Source organism: Aulonocara sp. 'chitande type north' Nkhata Bay, linkage group LG5 (genome assembly GCF_057382095.1).
Source record: "Aulonocara sp. 'chitande type north' Nkhata Bay isolate Kocher_YH1m ecotype deep benthic linkage group LG5, A_spYH_male_GT1.1, whole genome shotgun sequence".
NCBI classification, from domain to species: Eukaryota; Metazoa; Chordata; class Actinopteri; order Cichliformes; family Cichlidae; genus Aulonocara; species Aulonocara sp. 'chitande type north' Nkhata Bay.
In genome coordinates, this window is record NC_141348.1 from 28,904,063 (window position 1) to 28,923,242 (window position 19,180).

Below are 19,180 nucleotides of genomic sequence, written 5' to 3' on the forward strand. Positions count from 1 at the left end.
ATGTGTGCAAATTCTGGGAAACCGTACATGCTTTTCTGAGTAGGCATGTATTTGCATTTGCTTGACATTTAACCCTTATTGCAGCAAACTCATAGTAGCCTAATGTTTATGTTGGACTTTTTTTTCCTGAAATATAACATATATTATTCTGTTTTTTTTTTTTTTGGTGACAAGACAAAAAAGTGTTCTTTTTGTAAAAATGTATCTTGGCTTCTATATTCACTTTATTTTGATGCTATGTTTATAATGTAAGTAATGGTTTTTGTATTGTTTTGTATCTTTTTTACAATAGGAAGTATAAAATTAAATGATCTAAATAGATACAGCTGATCTACAGGTACTGAATTTGTACATCCTGTAATGTCAAAAACCCATTAACACATTAACTACACAGCGAACAGTTGATCTAATGTCACCCTGAGCTGTTAACCACTAGCAGACCCAAAGTGGGCTTGATCACATTTTCTTTCATCTTGAACTTTTAGTGTGACGCCGACTGAAGTGACATAACTTAAGGACGACGTGAGCAGTTTCACATCACTTTTACTCCAGCCACAAAACACGTGTAGCTTTTTGACCTATATGTAGTGGAGTTACATATACTCCTTAGCGAACAGCCTAAGAGAAGTAAATACTGTAACCGTGTCATTATTTTTGATTGAAGCCATGCCGTTTCTATTCATCTGCATCAAATGTTCCGACGGCACCATTCATAAAGTTTATCAGTTGGAAGGCTCTGTTACAGAACATGCTCCTTTCACCCACAAAGTAGGTGGCACTTCTGTGCTCTACTTGTGAAGGGGAATCCTGATTTCTACAGTGTCACTGCCGCCCTCTGTGGCTATATAGTGTGACGGTACTAGTAGCTACTGTCTACTGCGTAGTGAGCACGCATATGCTAACGTCACATCCTGAAGGTTTCGTACATTGAACCATGTGGTTTGGTCTGTCTGTCAATGACGGAAGTAAATGTCTGTAGTTTCTTTTTTTTATGATAGGAGGGCACACGTCATGTGGTTTAAGTAGGTGGCAGTTTTGCACAGGGGTGTCAGATATTAACCCTCTGATGCATGAATTATGAAAGCCTTCTCAAGATTTTTTTTCTTAAGTGCTTTTATTTTTCTAAGGACATGAAAAAAAATGTTCAACTCTTTTTTTCCAAAAATATGTTTTTTATTTTATAAAGTTATAGACTTGTCCACTCCAGTGACCAATATGCATCAGAGGGTTAATTAATTACTTCTTATGACTAAATTTGATCATTTCTGATGTACTCCCATAGCTTCTGCAAATATGGTCCGTCAAAACTTTAGTCAGGAAAAAAGTATTAAATTGATAGTCAGCGTGTTTGCAAGGCCAGCTGAGAGAGACAGTCACGTCTCTGGACTGGGGTGGGGAAGCTAGAGTGTCAGGAGAAAACCCATTCAGGTGCTTTTTCTAAACCACAGTAACTACTGCAGCAGCATGATGCCTAATGTTAAACAAAGGGGAAAAAAATCCTCCGATTAGAGAAAGCCACATGTATGGCGCTTTGGCTTATTAATTACAATAAATGAAGTGGCTCATTTAACAAAATTTAAGCACCTTCTTGATTTGCCAGGAAACTCCCCGTCAACAAAAGCAACCTAAGGTACTGTCACTAAAAGGTCACAGAACGACAGTAAAATCTTCACATCATCATCCATTTGCACTGTGTGCTCCTGCAACATATACATGTAGGCTACAAAAATAACCCTGCAAAAAATCACACGCTTGTTTTTCTGTACATACCATGTACATCTTTAGTCATCCCTTACTTTTTTGAGTTCACTGAGGTCACCTTTGGGTTTCAGCAGGGATTATCATACTCACTCATTGTGGGCTGTGGGATTTCCAGGCACAAAACTATAAAATATTGTTATTACTTCTGTTAGTTGCTTTGTATTATATATACAATTTAAATTAGTACACTTGTAAGAACATGTTGAACAATTCTAGATCAGAAAAGTAAAAAATAGTTTTTTCCCGCCAAAATTTCCATATCATTACAGCGGTCCCTCGTTTATCACGGGAGTTACGTTCTAAAAATAACTCGCGATAGGTAAAATCCGCAAAGTAGCCAGCTTTATTTTTTTTTTTACAATTATTATAGATGTTTTAAGGCTGTTTAACCCCTCACTACACACCTTATACACTTTTCTCAGACAGGCATGAACATTTTCACACTTTTCTCTATTGTTTAAACACTCTCAAAGTTCAAACCTTTGTAGAAAAATCAGTCCAGTATTATAGAATGAAACCAAAGATCAAACCTTGTTTTCAGGTCCAAAACATGGGAATAGAGCAGCTGCGAGATAATTCTACATTAATGAATCAATGGTACAGAAGTGGAGGAAGCAAGAAGAATGAGTTGAGTAAAGTTTGACTTATCTGACTGTTTTGTTTCGCTTAATGCGCCTTATAATCTGTAAAATACAGTAACTTCTACCTTCTTTTGGCATGTCCAGAAGTCCAACTTTCTGTGCGATGGTTAGCATCTTCCTCTGCCTTTTGGGTGCTACCGCAGGTGCCTTTGACGGTGCAAAACGTTTCATCGACATTGTGTTTGTTGGGGAGAAAACTTAGAAACATATAGTACAGCACATCAGAGTCACACTGCTAGCGATCGACGATTTATGTAAATTTGACAAGCTGAACGCATTCTGTACTGTACAGGAGACGTGGCACAGAGGATACTGATTGAAAATGGTCTACAGCCAATCAGGACACAGAACACAATGCACTGTAAAAAAAAAAAGCGTGCAAAATTGCACAAAAAATCCATTAAACAGCAAGGCTGCGAAAGGTGAACCGCATTATAGCGAGGGAGCACTGTATATACATTTTTCATCTGCTCCAACAATTATATGTAATGTGTGATCTTTTTCAAAAGTAAGTATAAGTGAACAAAAATGCAGAAATAAAAATGCAAACAGATACACATTACTTACAAAGCAGAGAGTGCAAAGTTCATGTAAGAAAATGTAAAATTTACATATTTTGATAGTTAGACTCCAGTGAGAAGCAATATTACAGGGCAGAATCTGAGAAAAAGGGAGAAAATAGTGACTACAGCACCAGGCATATAAATACAGGTGAAGATGAGTGAGCAGATGGTTGTAGAATTTGCATAAGACCTTTGCAGATGACCTTGAATGACAGACAGCCTGAAAGAGGGGGAGTGACAGCAAATTAAAAAAAAAAAAAAACAGAGAAAAGAGGCTGAGTGACTCATAGAAGACAGACAAGTAGGTGCTTGGACAACAAAAGAGTTTTGAATAACATACACTACCGGTCAAATCTTTTAGAACACCCCAATTTTTCCAGTTATTTAATGCAATTCAAGTGATTCAAGTCCAATGATTAGCTTGAAATGATAAAAAAAAAAGGTAAGTGATGAACTGGCAGAGATAAGAAAAAAGAGTAAGGTTACCCAAAACTGAAAAACAATGTGCATTTCAGAATTATACAAAAAGGCCTTTTTGTGTTTTCAGGGAACACAAAATGGGTTAACTGCTGTTCTGCAGCAATGGAGGTTGATCAAGCCTTGAAAGCTGGTGCTACTAATTCCTACAGGTGTTCCAAATGCATGATAGCAGTGTTGGAACACAATGTGGTACCATACCCTCATGAGCATCAGCAGAACAGTATTGTACTGCAGAAAGTAGTGTGTTGTTACAAAAATGGCGAGAAAAAGGCAATTAACAATAGAAGAGAGACAGACCGTCATGACACTTTAAGCGTCAGTGAGTACTGTTTCCTTTACTAAAAAAAGGCACTCAGAAATTAGGCCAAACTCTGACAGGAAGAGGTCTAGCAGACCCCAAACCACAACTGAATCAGAGAACAAGCTTCTGAGAGTTACTGATAGGCAGCTCATACGATAACAGCCTCAAGCACGGATTAATATTGGTCGCAGTCAGAGATGTGTATGTGTTACTGCAATCCGATTACTTTTTCCAAGTAACGAGTAAAGTAAGGGATTACTATTGCAAAAAAGTAATTCGATTACTGTTACTTTCCTGTAAGCACACTGCATGACTGCGTTACTAAACTGTGATTTTGTTTGTGAGAGCGTCTCATGACAATGATGCATGAGCGTGCGACGTCCGTGGTAGCACCAGACGTATGTAGAGCAACTATAATATGGAGTGTTGGAGAGAGTACGACCATGCGGCGTTTAAAGCTTGGAAGTACTGACATTACTTTGTGTTTGATTCTGTAAAAGGCGACAAAAACATTAGCGTCTACTGTAGACCAGGGGCGGAGCGTGGGGGTGGCTTACTGGGCTTAAGCCCGGGTTGTTTTGTCAGAAGCCCGGGGTATTTTGGAGTGTAATTTTTTCATAGTTAGATGCCTGGCTGACAACTGTATAAAACAAAAAGTACACACAATATTCGAAGCACATAGTGCACACTGTGGGAATTTACAACTGTGCGTGAATCCCCCCTGATATTGGTATGATCCGAGCTCAGGCACTAAGGACTGAGCGAGGGGGCGGGGCAGCTGCTGCCCGTGAGTGCGCTGTTGGAGAGACGGAGCCAGCCATACTAAGGAGAGCTTAAGTTTGACCAGGTACCAAAGCAAATCATTCGTACTGTACAAATAATGTAAATATGACGGTGCATCACGAAAGATTGATATCAAGCTGATCACTTGACCAATATTACGTTACTTGCTCTTCAAGTGAATCAACAAATGGCGAAATGAAAAGCCGAACAAATGCTTTTTTTTTTTTTAGAGAGTCTTAGCTTACGTGTGTTTATTTCATATTTTCAGTTCTTACCCTCCCCGACTAAATCGGTTTCAGTTATGTACTGAAATATAAGAATGGACATTAGAGGGTTCTTTCAAAGAAAAAACTCAGGTAAATGTTATTTTATATATTATGCTTTGTATGTTGTTCAGTATATTTGTATGCAAAACAAGAGGGATTTCAGTACACAGCAGGATATTCACATCTGTAACCAGATATTTACATACACTTTAGGGAGAAAACATAAAACATTTTTACTGTACAACATCAATTTAGAGTAAACTTTTGTTTTAGATAAATATTGAAATATCTTTTGAATTAGTTAAATGTCACAATAAAGAGAGACAGAGCTGTCTGTTTTTTATCACTTTCATCAAATTTAGGAGTACATGTACACTAAGTTTATTGTTAATTAATAAGAAAACTCCAGACGATTCCATTCTGAGCTTAAGAAGCTTCTGATAGGTTAGTAGAGTCCATGTGAGTAAATTGGTGGCACAGCTGTGGATGCATATAAGGCAAAACACAGAGCCTGTTTCTGTGACATGGGAAAATCAAGAGATGTCAACCAAAACACCAGGAAAAGAACTGTGGAGCTCCATAAGTGTGGCTCAGTTTTGAATACAATTTGGTGCCATTTGCAATTAAGAAATACAGACAGTTTCTCTCTTTACTCTTAAAGTTAACAAATATGTTTTTTATATTTATCAATCTAAAAAAAATAAACATTTAGTCTGATTTGATGTTACAATTAAAAAAATGTTTGTGTTTTTATCTGAAGAGTTTGTAAATATCTGTATATTTGATGATTGTCAGCACAAAGAGAGAGAGAGAGAGGAACAGAGAGAGAGAGAGAATGAGGACAGAACAGAGATGAACAAGAGCAGGTGAGACACACATGTTAGTCAAATGGTTGTTTACCAAAAGTATCACCGTATCATAGGTACTCATGTATCTCGTACCTAGTGTTTCTTTTTAGGTTTGTTATTTTTCAAATTCTATATTTATTAAGTTATGCAGGCTTGTTTGCACAACAAGGCTAAATAATTATATAAACTTTTCTCAATCTAAATATTGTACTTTGGTAAAATTAAAAAATAAATGTAGTGCAGGTCTATGATGTTTTTTAGTGCTACTATCATCTAGTTCTGATTCTGGTTCTGTCTTGGTTAAGTCCTCAGTAGTCCTGATTTTGAACTGTTGTAGTCCTGTTTTAATTCCGGATCAGTTCTGGGTCTGGTTGAATTGGGGTTTAGTCCTCGTGTCTTGATGCAGCCCCGACTTTGTTCTGCCTTGCTGCTTAATTAAAAAACTAGTTTAAGGTGTCCTGCACATGTGATATATATTTTTCCCTATATGAAGTCATTCTTTTTTGAACAAAACTCAAAACAGAGCCTATTAATCTTTCAGTCATTTCTACCCCCCCCCCCCCCCCCCCCCCCCCCCCCCAAGGGGAAAAAAAAATCCCACATGCATACGACCCTTTTGGGCTAAGCCCCGGGTGTTTCAAATGTCTGGCTCCGCCTCTGCTGTAGACTCAGCGTGGGAACAAACTTTTTTCTACTTTGAAAACTTCAAATCTGAGACAGTACCTATCACGCTGGCATGGGAATGTGAAATTCACAGAGAAACCCCTGTATCCCCCACTGACATTACCACTGTGGCACAGGGCAAACCTCCACCCGTCCCACTCCTGCTAGACAGGTGAAAAAAGATTTAAGAACAACAGGACTTGGTAGAAAATAGGTTTAAATGTTAAACAAATTTTTTCCAGTCAGAGAATGTTGCATATACTTTTAAAAAGTAATTAAGTAAGAAAGTAACTAAATACTTTTGAAAATAAGTGATCAGTAAAGTAACGGGATTACTTTTTTGGAGAAGTAATCAGTAAGTAGTTTCTAATAACTATTTTCAAGTAACTTGACCAAAACTGGTTGTAGTAAGCAAGTCTCAGTTTCAACTGTGAAGACTTCGAGCTGCAGGTTTGACAGGATGAGTTGCAACAAGAAAGCGTCAGAATAAGACAAAAAGAGGCTTGACTGGGCCATGAAACGCCACCATTGGACTGCTGAAGATGGGAAGAAGGTATCATGGACTGATGAATCAAAATTTGAAATCTTCAGTTCATCAAGCAGGATCTTTGTATGCCGTCAAGTAGGTGAAAGGATGGTTGCACAGTGTGTAGCATCAACTGTCAAAGATGGACGAGGAAGTGTGATGGCCTGTGGCTGTTTTGCTGGATACTGGGTTGGTGACTTGTACAGAGTGAGAGGCACCCTGAACCAAAACTGGAAACATTGGGGCATTCTAAAAATGTTGACAGGTAATGTATATTTGAAGTTTAAATCGTTAAATTCAATAACCATTGTGCTGGAATGACCAGTTAAAGCTGGGTTAAAGTGGAAGATATGAAGTGCAGATCACTTAAGTCAGCGGTCCCCAACCCCCGGGCCTCGGACCGGTACTGGTCCGTGAGTCGTTTGGTACCGGGCAGTGAGAGTTGAGGCTCAGGTGTGAAATGTATGGTTTTCAGGGTCGTTATCAGTTTTCAGCGTTATTTTGTTATCGTTTTTATCGTTAACTCGGTTTTCCTGGGTCTTTTCACTTATGAATAAATCTTCTTTTTTTCGGTACCAGTACTAGTTTTATTTTGTTGTATTTATCCGCGACACCTTAAAGGCCGGTCCGTGAAAATATATACCCACAGACAGCAATCTGAGGTTTCAGCCTCTGATGTTAAGTGGCAGACCTTCATAGGCTTCTAGTCTACAAGCCATACCATTGTATGGCTTTGCATAGAACTAAAGACCCATACATCTTATCCAGTAAAATGTATTACCATTAGATAAATACTATAGGGAAAAAAAACTATATATAAAAACTAATAATAAATAAGCAAAATTAATGAACACCTTTGGAGAGAAAGCACAAAGGAAAGCAACAAAGCTCTGTACTTTATACCTATAAAGCCAAGTATATAGTTTTCGTGAGTTATTATTTTTTGTAAAGATTTCTACATCATCATCATCACTTCTACAACATCAGTGTGATCCCCCCCCCCCCCCCCCCTCCAAAAAAAAAAAAAAAAACCCTAAAGGGAAACTTTATATGTGCACAATCAGCATAGTGTTCTTTGCATCTTCTCTACACATTAATCGTACAAGCCAGTTTCCATAGACAAAATCTGGACTCATTGCTAAACATATTGTTCCTCCATATGTTTAAGTTGCCGTGCACATGTTGCCTGGCCCCACAGTGAAGGACTGTGGAAAACCTCCTGCAGGTTATTTGTCAGCTGAACATCCATAATATGAATTTTGCTCCATCATATACCAAAGATACAATAAACTCATTGTCATGCTCAAGAAACTAGATTAAGATGAGCTGAGCTTTGTGACATGGCAAATCATCCCGTAGGATGCAGCCAGCAGAAGATGGGTACACTCTGGTTATAAAGGCAGCAACACTACGGCAACACTATGGCTGTGGCATTTAAACTATGCTCAGTTGGTATTTGGCTCAAAGTGTGCCAAGAACATAATCCCCGCACATCGCATAACCACCAGCTTGACCTGTAGATACAAGACAGAATAATTCCTTTCACGTTGTTTACACCAAATTCTGACCGTACCATCTGAACAATACAGAAGGAATCAAGCCTCATCAGACCAGGTAACGATTTTCCAATCTTCTTTTTGTGAACCCCTGTGAACTGTAGCCTCTGTTCTTAACTGAGAAGAGTAGCATCTGGTGTAATCTTCAGCTGCTATAGTCCAAAAATGGATGTGTTGTTCTTTCAGAGTTGCTCTTAATTTGGTTGTAAATTTGTCAACCCTATAAATGGTTGTGTGGAAAATCCCAGCAGATCAGAAGTTTCTGAAATACCCAGATCAACCCGTCAGGCTCCGAAAACTATTTCAGGTTCAAAGTCAGTTAAATGACCTTTCTCACACATTCTGGTGCTTGATTTGAACTTCACCAGGTTTTCTTGACCATGTCTATGTATCAAAATTGAGTTGCTGCCGTTTAATTGGCTGATTAGATATTTGCATCATCAAGCTATTTAACAGGTATACCTAATACACAGGTATACCTATTGTACAGCCATAGTGAGCACCACAGAGGAGTGGAATCTAGGAAAGAAGCTGTCATAAACACAAAGAGGCTGTCACATGAAATTTGTCACCTGTCATTTGTGAGAGTGTGACATTATTTCAGGAGTGTTTGAGACGTTCTTGCATGTGTTCGAAAACAAGCTCCTCCAACACATGCTTTTAAAGGAAAGTCTCTTAGATGAAAGATTTATATTAGAGGTGACAACAAGCATTAAATGTTGTCTGCTTTGGATAAATCCAACAGCTTCACTGTAGATAAGCTTAGAAGTACAGCTTTATCCAGTTCAATTGTACAATAAAATAAAATATAATAGCAAGTAATCTGGTAAATTTACAGCAGTTAAAAAAAAGTTGAACTAAGCAAATTTCTTTTCAGTTTAGCGTGTTCGTGAAGTGATCTATATTTACTAGTGGTCTTTCACTTCCTGACTACACAGTCACACTCTCTGTCATGCTGACGTCAGCCACCGATATAAAAACCTGTAAGCGCACACAGAGCACTGGACACAATGATTCACTTGAACCTCTCCATGGCACTTATAGCATTATTTGTGGCCTTTTGGACTATAGGATGCGTTAAAAGCTGCGGTGATCAACAGACTCAGATGAGTGGACGGTGTTGTAACAAGTGTCCCCCAGGTAAAAAAAAACAAACTTTTTTAAAAATCAGATGAGTGTCTTTCAATCTAATGTTTTGATTAGTTTGATCTAATTATTACAGTAGTGATCTGTTTGATGTAATGATCAGATTATGTGTTTAAGCTGAACTTTTTCGTTCAAGAATACTGAAAAATACTGAAAGTCGCTGATTTTAACTTTTTCCTGGTTTTAAAGGCACTTATGTAGAAGAGTTTTGCTCTGACAGACAACAAACTGCCTGCAAAGCCTGTCCAGACGGACATTTCTCACAACTTCCCAACCTCTTTGACAGATGTGAAAAATGTCAGACATGTCAGCGTAAGTTGAGAGAAGCTGAGAAGGCATTTACCAGAACTAGCAAAAGATGCAATATTGTGTTGAATTCAGTGGTTTCAATTCTTGTCTGTCTACAGATTATGCTGTGAAATGTACATCAACCACAAATGCAACCTGTAGTTGTGCCGCTGGTTTCCTGTGCTCCAACAGCATCTGTTCGACTTGTGTGAAAGACAAATGCGTCACAGGAGAGAAACCAAAAAGGACAGGTAAGAATGGACATTTTGAGTTTTTACAGCTACGAGTAAAATATATATCCTGCCACAAACACTGGTTTGACTATTGCATCTGTGTAATTGTGGATATTTAGACTAATCCCTTAAAAGTCAAGACATGTTTATTATTACATGATTAAAAAAGATCCATGTGAAAGAATTTTTTTTAATTTGTAATTTTATTCCACATCTGCTGTTCAACCTGAGCCTACTGATCAGGTGAAGGAGGAGCTGTTCATAATGTCAAGAGTGTTTAGCAAAGAGTGAATGCTCAGTTCCCTTTTGTCTTAAGCTGCAGTCCTTACTATATGTCATCAGATATATACTCATAAAACCTCATCACTAGACTCATGACTGACCTCACGGCGGAAACTGACGATAAATCACAGGATCTCCAAAGCTGACAAAATCTGTCACCCTATAACCACAAATGTCCCCCCCCAAAGTATCTTTCATGTTTACTGAAATAGTATTTCTTTCTTTTGTTCCAGTCGTCTCCTCGAATGCAAGGGTGATAGAATATTCGTATCAGTGTGAAGCCATATGTGGCGAAAAACAATATTTCGATGTGCAAACGAATGACTGCAAACCACTGACACAGTAAGATCGATTTAAACAGCTTCTGCCGCAGTGATAAGTAAAAGAAGTTGTGAACATGCCAGTGATGTAAAAGCTTTGTGCTAAACAGGTGCAGCGTGCTGGGGTTTCCTGAAAGGTTTCCAGGGAACAGGACACACGACTCAATTTGTGACAGACCCGGTATGTACACATATTCACACATTTTATTGACACAGGCTGTAATTTGTTGATTGCTCAGCATGTAACACTTGTGATACACGACAACAGAACATAGTGACAATATGCTGCAATCAAGAAACTTAACTATGATTTGACTTTTCACCAGGGCCCAAAGATGGTGGAGACTTGATTCATGTGATCCTTGGCATTAGTGTCATTTTGCTGTCTCTCAGCCTCTTTCTGTTCATGTCCTACACATGTATAAAGTACCTAAGGATTCACACAGCAAGTAAGTTCATGGAAAATCATATCAGTATGTCAAAGTGGAATCACTGGCATGGGCAGATTTCCTTCCGAAAACCACATGTGGCATTTAAACAATCAAAATAAGTATTCATTAACAGAAGAAATTGATGTGACTCAACCTAAATATCACTGCTACTGCTCTTTTTAAAAAATACCATCATAAGGGGAACTTCCCAGAATTATTTTCATATATTTTTGTGACGTATCAACAGTAGAAAAAAAAGATTCAAATGCAGATCATCAGATAAAAGGACTCATCTAAATTCCCACGGTGGCAGTTGGCTATAGAACTTTAATGCACTACAACTACTATAGTAGTCAATTACTGGACACTATAATATTTGCCTGCAAAGTCTGTCCAGAGGGACACTTCTCACAAGTTCACAACATCTTTGACAGGAGTGAAAATGCAACTGTAGTGAACATCATGCTATAGTGATATTATGATCATCACTGTACTATATATATGCCAGTTTACTGAAAAAATATTGATTTACATTGGAATATAATCTGATAGCCTATAAGAGCAGAATCAGGATGTACCCAGTTAAATTGTGCACATGTGACACTCCTTTTCTTCTTCTTCTTTTTAGAAATCCTCTAAGGCAGATTTAGTCAAACACATAAATACAAAAATTCTGTAGCACAAATTAACAGTTGCATTAATGTAGTTTATAAAGTGGGAAGTTTTTATAAATATATCTGTTAGCTGTGCCCACTTCTTGGATAAGCAAGAGAAAAAATGGATGGATGGATGGATGGATGGATAGATGAGTTGTGTCTTACATTAAAGACATTCAAACCCTTGTGTGCATGGTGTCCACTACAGGGCAAAAAAACCCTAAATTAAGCTGGACATGTTTTAAGTCTGGTTTGGGAATATTAAAATAACCAAACCTCTCATTAAGTTAATAATAATTAAAGGTTAGTCTTAAAAGTCACATAACTTTTTTGAAAAAAAGTTGAGCATATTGTGATAAAACCTTTAATACAGTTACAAAGCTGATGGATAGTCAAACTCTAGCCATGATGTCCTTCTGTCAAAAACGTCAAAGTCTGCTTATCTTGCTCCCATTTCTCACTATGAAAAGTGATTAAGGTTATGCCACTTATTTGTTTAAAACAAATTGCACTATAGAACATCTGTAAGGCAATGGATGGAGCTCAGTGTATTATACTTTAGTTACATGGAAAGTCACTAATGAACAATTGTTTTTACGTGCAGCAACACCTTCTCCTTTGGATCGACTCCTCTCTGATGTTTCTATTTCACAGGAGTGAAATGTTTACAATAAATCTGCCTTTGTTCGCCTAAAATTTTGCATTTTGGTGATCAAATCAGAAAACTCCTGTGACTTGGAAAATGAAAAATGAAGTGGAAGTGAAGTGGAAAATGGGGGTGGCAGCAATGAAATGTGTGATGTTTATTATCGAATGCGTAGGTGTGCAGCGAGGAAATAATGTCATATTTCAACTAAATCATTGATGGTAATAATTCTCTCCCTGCTTTAGACCACAAACCCATGCTGGCTGTTCCTACTAACATCAGTGACTTTCACCTACCAAAGGAAGAGAGCGGGCTTCAGTTTGTCCAGGATGGATCCAAGGACAGTGACATTTGTGATCTAGAAAGCATTATTTTAAGATGATATTATAACTCTGTTCAATTACAACCAGTATGCTAAAAATTATCTTGCTTGACGTCAGTGCATAGGATCTAGAAGGGAAAGTGAAAAACATTTGTAGAACAGACTTGATGATTCCTTTTGATCTTTAGCATGACTTAAGCAGAAACACATATGTATGGATTCATATTTAAAACCTCACTTTGATGTGGTAATGAGTTTATCTCAAGTCTATACTTGAAATAGATGATTTCTTGCTGAATATTCAGGGGTATTACAGTTTGGTCTGTAACACATGTGTTCGTCCCTGAGGTGGGCCTTGCAGTTTGTGCCCTTCTGGCATGAGTTACAGATGAGCTACACAAGTTTTTTATGCTTATTATACTGCAAATAAACACACTGTTGGGAATGTTTTAGGTAGGTAGAGTTAAAGAAATTCTACAAACGAAAACAAATCTGGTTGGTTTATTTTGTTTCTGTAGTATAGCAAAACAGATAAATTGTAATCAGAATAAATTAAATGGTTTTAGTCATTTTTCCTTTGTTGATCTATTATATGATTAATGAAAAATCTGCACACATTTTGTCGTTACAAGAACTGCTTTTTAAAACATTGTTAAAGTTTGTCAAAAGCTGTCTTTAACAGTCAAGCTCCAACTGGATATCTATTAATTGCAACAGCACATGTTTGTTTCTTTTATGAATATATATTTCTTTTGTAACTGCATAATGACTGTTTTATAAATATTAATTATTTTTTATATATTTTTTCTGTTATCATGCTGCAATACTAGAGTTGTGAATTGTGTTTCTAGTTTTTAAGATAATTTATTTAATATATGTTATCATAGTTCTTCATTTTCATATTGCATATATATATATATATATATATATATATATATATATATATATATATATATATATATATATATATATATATATATATATATATATATATATATATATAAAAAAGTGACATTATTCAATGTCTCACCTTCAGTGGCAGTGGTTGTTGTAGTGTTGCTGTGACGTGCAGGCCGGGATATGCTATAATAAACGTGTGACTGTTGTTTTTTTGTTCATAAAAAGTTCTTATTGACAAAAAGAACGCAAACAGTGGGCGTTACACAAAGGGTGCACTTCTTCTGCGTCCCTGCGGAGGCGCTGATGAGCACGTTTTGGCTGATCGGTCATATGACAGCTGCTTTTGTCCCTCTTCGCTTCCCCACTGGAAAAACGGCACATCTGACAGGGAGGGAGACGAAACAGGTACCACCATCAGGGGAGCGCTGACCACCGACCTCAAGATGCTTGCACTAATAAACCGGCTTTTGGACTGGATCAAGTCTCTGTTTTGGAAGGAGGAGATGGAGTTGACGCTGGTCGGCCTGCAGTACTCGGGGAAAACAACATTTGTAAACGTGATCGCTGTAAGTCTCCAGCTGCTACTAGCCGCCTTGCTAGGATACGGCTAACAGCCTTAACTCGCATAATTGCATAGAGGTTACTAAGCTAGAAGTGGGCTAAACACTGTCCGGTTCTCTGGGGTGTGCTTTGCTCTGTTGGTGGAGCCAGCATCCATAACACACACCGCAGTCAAGAGGAGTTGCTGTTTTATATTTAGCTGTTTAGTTTTGCAACTTACCGGCTACTAGGATGCAGTGTTATGGTCTAAACTCCAAAGCTCAAAAGCAGTATTTGACATAGTTTTACACGAAGGAGTTAAAAGCTGTCTGGAGTGCTTTAGTTACCAGGAAGTTAACGTAATAACACGCTGACAGTAACTGTTGACAGCGGTGCAGCCAAACTGGAACGATCACTTATGTGTCATTGTAGTACAGGTCCCCTGTACCAGTGTTATACAGGTGTCCTGTCAAAGGAGATCATCTGCCAAAAAATAATTGCGAGTGTTTAAACTAATGTAAATGAATTGGGCAGTGAAAAATGTACCACAATAACTTTTTTATTTCATATATTTATTTCATCTATAACATAACATATTCTACAGGTAATTTCTTCTTCTTCTTCCTTTTAAATAAATAACCCCTTTGAAAATGATCCCGACTCCAACCTTTTTACCAATATAAGCAAATATGTTGCACATAAAAACATAAACACACAAATCACTTTTTGGCACGACTGGTTTCCAAAATCATGAGGACAACTAACAGAGTCTGGGTGGGTTATCTTCTTTATTTTTTATATTTATTTTCTTGTATTTATAAAAGTCAGCTTCTCAGTTTCTGTAGCATTAATGCTTAAATGTGAGATTATAAAGCAGTGTCAGATTTCCATGACACATCTAAAAAAGGGACTAGATTAACACTGCACTTAAGTCAAGCACACGTAAACAAAAGGAGAAGACATTTTTGCACTTATGTAAAAAAGACACAAAAACACAACAGCAGATTGTAGCTTCTTGGTAGGGGTGTTGGTTTCTCATGTAACTTTGCAGTTATTTCTCAAAGACTGGTGGGGCAATCCAGGTTGCCTTATTATTGCTAAAATGGGTTTCTTTCTTTTTTTCCCCTAACCTTTGGTTGTTTTAGTTTCACATATGGGGCCCTAGTGAGGGTGGCAACAGATGGCAGGCATGCCTTTTACTCCATCAGCTGTCAGATAACCAATCAGATTAAATGTATCTGGTGTAGGCAAGGTCTGATTGGTGCAGCCTTTCGTCTTAAAACGAAATAGCTTCAGATCAGTCAGGATTCATTCTGTACTTTTGTCTAATGTGCATCTTGTGTGTGTTTATGTAACAGTTGCTATCAAAAGTATGGATGAGTAATCAATTTTCAAAGAGATATGTTGCCGGGATGTTAGAGGAAGCTCTTTAAAAACATTTGTGCACTTGAGATGTTTATCTACGCTGCCAGAGTTAAAAACAAGTATGCACTTCCTCTGCTAAACCTTGGCATTCTGGTTTCTGGCTGGTGTATTTTTATGTTTTTAATCAGTTTTACTAGGTGATAGTCAGTGTATTGATGATGTATAACCTCTGCTTTCAAAAAAATTCTCAATCATTTATTTGCTACGGCCACTAATTCAACATTGGTATTCTACTATTATGTGAGCTCAGTTTTATACATTGTATATTTATGTGTTGGTCCTTTTTGTTACGCAAACACTCAGGCTACTGGAAGTTGTGAAAATTTTTTTTTTTTTTTTTAAAGAATATATTTATTAAATTAGGTTAAAGTGAAAGTAATTCTTTCTAAAGACTCCGACTTGCACAGTTGAAACACTTAAAAGAAACACTGAATTGTGCTGAGGTTATATGCGTGCTGAAAAAAACAGATTTTTATCAGGCATTTACTGCGAAGAAGACGACATCTCTATAGAAATTTTCTTTGGTGCCCACACTTATCTGGTGATATCAAGGTTTTTGGGGTTGGAACGTACTCTTCCCCTTCCTTTACGCTGAGTAAATGAAAAAAATACCCTACCAGACACTAACAATAGAGTTCATGAGTAGTTATGCAGGGGTGGTTCCGCCTTTCTCAGTCATAAGACCGTTCACTCATTTCCACTTAGCTTTGTCAGGTGACTCTGGCGAGTCATGTGCTGTGAAATGTTCGTGCACCCGGCAGTGCAGGTTCACGAAGCATGGAGAAGGATATCTGCAGCTTGTGAACTTAAAAGGGAAATTCCACTGATTTTTCATACACAAACACATTTTCTTTCCACTGCAGTTTACACAAAGCATTAACAAAAGGCCAATCACAAAAAACCTAAACGTTTTATTTTATTGTCATTTCAATAACATGATTCACTCTGTTTATTTTTTTCTTTTATGATACTCAAATTAGAGTCAACTTTGAAGGTTTTACTTTTTATAGTCCCTTCCTCCTTTGCAATAAAGACTCAGTGAAAACACTTTTATGATTGGATTATTCCTCATGAATGAATCAAAAACAAACGTTAAACATTAAAGCTGTGGTTTTACCTTAGGATGCCGTTATGTCAGTCACGCTTTCATAAGCTACCATAAGTTATAAATTGCTTGTTAAAGGTCACTTGAAGTTTAAATGTAAAAACTTATAAACGTTTCTTAGAACTGCCACTTAATTTGTAATCCGCAGCGTGTATTTCCATGCAGCATGTTGCTATGCATTTCTTATAAGCACACAGCTTAATGTATATGACTCCTGTTTTTTTAAGGAAGTTAATCAGTGCAGCACACATGCAGTATATATGTGAGTGACCAGTTGCGCTGTTATACTTGGTTATATAGTGCAGATGTTGTAAAATGTGCATTTGAAATTACTGTTTTTTTTTTTCTTTTAATAAATGATAAACTTGTCTTTCCTTTCAGTCTGGGCATTTCAGTGAAGATATGATTCCTACAGTCGGGTTCAACATGAGGAAGGTCACTAAAGGAAATGTCACGATCAAGGTTCAGTTTTAATCTAACTGGTAAAACAAAACCCATCCCCAGAGTGGTTTTAGGAAAAGTTATCTAAAGGTTTGGTCTTAATTCTGTAGATCTGGGATATAGGAGGGCAGCCGAGGTTCAGGAGCATGTGGGAGCGTTACTGTCGGGGAGTTAATGCAATCGTGTGAGTATCCCCGACTGCCTTTCATACCTTTTGTTTCATAAAACAAACACTATTGTTGTTAAATGATGACTAATTTTGATTTTGATCTTGTCAAGGTACATGGTTGACGCTGCAGATCGAGAAAAGGTGGAGGCATCGAGAAATGAGCTTCATAATTTATTAGACAAACCTCAGTTGCAAGGAATTCCCGTAAGTGTTCCACTTAAACCAATTTAGATATTTGTGTGATTTCAGAAGCAGTAACAGAGATCTGTGTGTGACTTCTCTGGATTACTCCACTGGAGTTTCAGAGTTCAAATTTAACCTGCCCTTTTTTAGGTTTTGGTACTGGGTAACAAAAGGGATCTCCCCACTGCACTAGACGAGAAGCAGCTCATTGAGAAAATGTAAGTGGAAAAATCTTGAAGGCATTTCAACTTTTCATCAGTGCATTGTAGGTTCTTAATATCAGACGTGTTCGCAGTTTTTCATCTCGTTTTGTTTTTTAAAGAACCGTTAGGATGCTTTTCTCATGTATATCTCTTGGTAAAGGGGAACTGTCTTTATTTATATCCAGCTGTAATCTTACTGGTTTCCTCTCCTGTCAAGTTGTCAAAAATGTGCTGAGACTCTTACTAGTACTACTTTAACGCTGTCATTTTCAAACTGTGGTGTGGACGCCCCCTGGGTTTCTTTTAGGGCCATTGCAGGGCTTGTATGGCTGACTGGTGAAAGGGGAATAAATCTGCTCTATGTACCTTTACTTTAAATTAAATTGTCTTAAAATGTAGGGATTGGTTATATATAAATAACTATTCTTTACCTTTCTAGGAATCTGTCAGCTATACAGGACAGGGAGATATGCTGTTACTCTATTTCCTGCAAAGAGAAAGACAACATTGGTAAGTTGTGGCATTATTTCTTACAATCGTTTGATTTCTTTGTTGCAGTACTAAATCTGACCCTGCATATTTCTATTTATGCATTTATTTGCAGATATCACACTTCAGTGGCTCATCCAGCACTCAAAGTCACGCAGGAGCTGAAAAAACCCAAGTTGTTTTCCAGCTGTTATTGCCCTGTTACCGTCATGTCACACCCTCATCACTCTGCAATGATGTACAGTCGTATCCTCACCTGCACTTCACCGTGCTGCACTGTTTTGCTTGTGTGACTTTTTTTTTTTTTGCATTTTACCTTTTTTTTATATTCTTAAACAAATCCCAACAATGCACTACAACAATTCTGGTACCGAACTTTAAGAAAGAAATTGGCATTATACATCTTGTAAAGCTGTACTTTAATTAGGAGTGAGAAACTATTTTTAAGCTACCTTTTTGTGTCTTCAGGCATTACACAGTTGATGCTGCCAGGTAGCTTGTTACCCTTGTTGGTGTAACATCACCTTCTTCTAGGAGGGTTTATTCAGTTCAACAGATCTCACAGTATGATGAGGTTCTTCAGACAGTCAGGTATGATGCTTAGAAACGGCTGATGTGAACACGCAGGTTTTCCTCTTTCTGCCTAGCTCGGCTCTGTGATCATCTTGACTGTCAGCCTTCCCTTGATCAGGTTTTCTCCTTTCAAAGATGTGCCAGTTGTTTTAGAAAATGCGCATTTAAGCAAGTCAGTTGAAGCAGATCTGTAAAAAATATCAAGCTAGTATGATTTTTACTGAAATGGGATGTGTGTGTATGAATATATGATTCTATTTAAAGTTCTGAATGTACTAAAAGCAACACTGTATGGGGTTGTGTGGTTCATATTGGCCTCTATTTGTAATTACCCTCAGTGGAACAATGTCCTTTTGTGCTGCCTCAAAGCTGAGAGAGAGGCAGGATTTAAAGTGCCTTGTGCAGTGTCTCTTCTCTGAAGCAAAGCAGCATGCAAGGTG

At 37.6% G+C, this 19,180-nt stretch overlaps 2 protein-coding genes across 2 annotated transcripts; both read left to right on the plus strand.

The window, feature by feature from the left end:
- Positions 1-9,249: 9,249 nt before the first annotated feature.
- LOC147330893 (tumor necrosis factor receptor superfamily member 3-like) lies at positions 9,250-13,479 on the plus strand. The gene is made up of 7 exons (XM_086294250.1): positions 9,250-9,528; positions 9,724-9,846; positions 9,942-10,073; positions 10,571-10,679; positions 10,768-10,838; positions 10,984-11,106; positions 12,636-13,479. The coding sequence occupies exons 1-7, from the start codon at positions 9,399-9,401 to the stop codon at positions 12,770-12,772; spliced, it is 825 nt and encodes a 274-aa protein (XP_086150376.1). The 5' UTR covers positions 9,250-9,398; the 3' UTR covers positions 12,773-13,479.
- Positions 13,480-13,919: 440 nt separating this feature from the next.
- arl8ba (ADP-ribosylation factor-like 8Ba) lies at positions 13,920-19,032 on the plus strand. Its single transcript, XM_086292810.1, has 7 exons — positions 13,920-14,178; positions 17,064-17,144; positions 17,234-17,307; positions 17,403-17,496; positions 17,626-17,693; positions 18,118-18,188; positions 18,283-19,032. The coding sequence occupies exons 1-7, from the start codon at positions 14,056-14,058 to the stop codon at positions 18,330-18,332; spliced, it is 561 nt and encodes a 186-aa protein (XP_086148936.1). The 5' UTR covers positions 13,920-14,055; the 3' UTR covers positions 18,333-19,032.
- The last annotated feature ends 148 nt before the right edge of the window (positions 19,033-19,180 follow it).

What these genes read in the sequence shown, in the direction of transcription:
- LOC147330893 (XM_086294250.1), top strand. Translation starts at nt 9,399, where the DNA reads ATGATTCACTTGAACCTCTCCATGGCACTTATAGCATTATTTGTGGCC. An exon ending in AAAATGTCAGACATGTCAGC is followed by an intron (nt 9,847 to 9,941) that starts GTAAGTTGAGAG and finishes GTCTGTCTACAG; the next exon opens with ATTATGCTGTGAAATGTACA. An exon ending in AGAGAAACCAAAAAGGACAG is followed by an intron (nt 10,074 to 10,570) that starts GTAAGAATGGAC and finishes CTTTTGTTCCAG; the next exon opens with TCGTCTCCTCGAATGCAAGG.
- arl8ba (XM_086292810.1), top strand. Translation starts at nt 14,056, where the DNA reads ATGCTTGCACTAATAAACCGGCTTTTGGACTGGATCAAGTCTCTGTTT. An exon ending in CTCAGTTGCAAGGAATTCCC is followed by an intron (nt 17,497 to 17,625) that starts GTAAGTGTTCCA and finishes GCCCTTTTTTAG; the next exon opens with GTTTTGGTACTGGGTAACAA. An exon ending in CAAAGAGAAAGACAACATTG is followed by an intron (nt 18,189 to 18,282) that starts GTAAGTTGTGGC and finishes ATTTATTTGCAG; the next exon opens with ATATCACACTTCAGTGGCTC.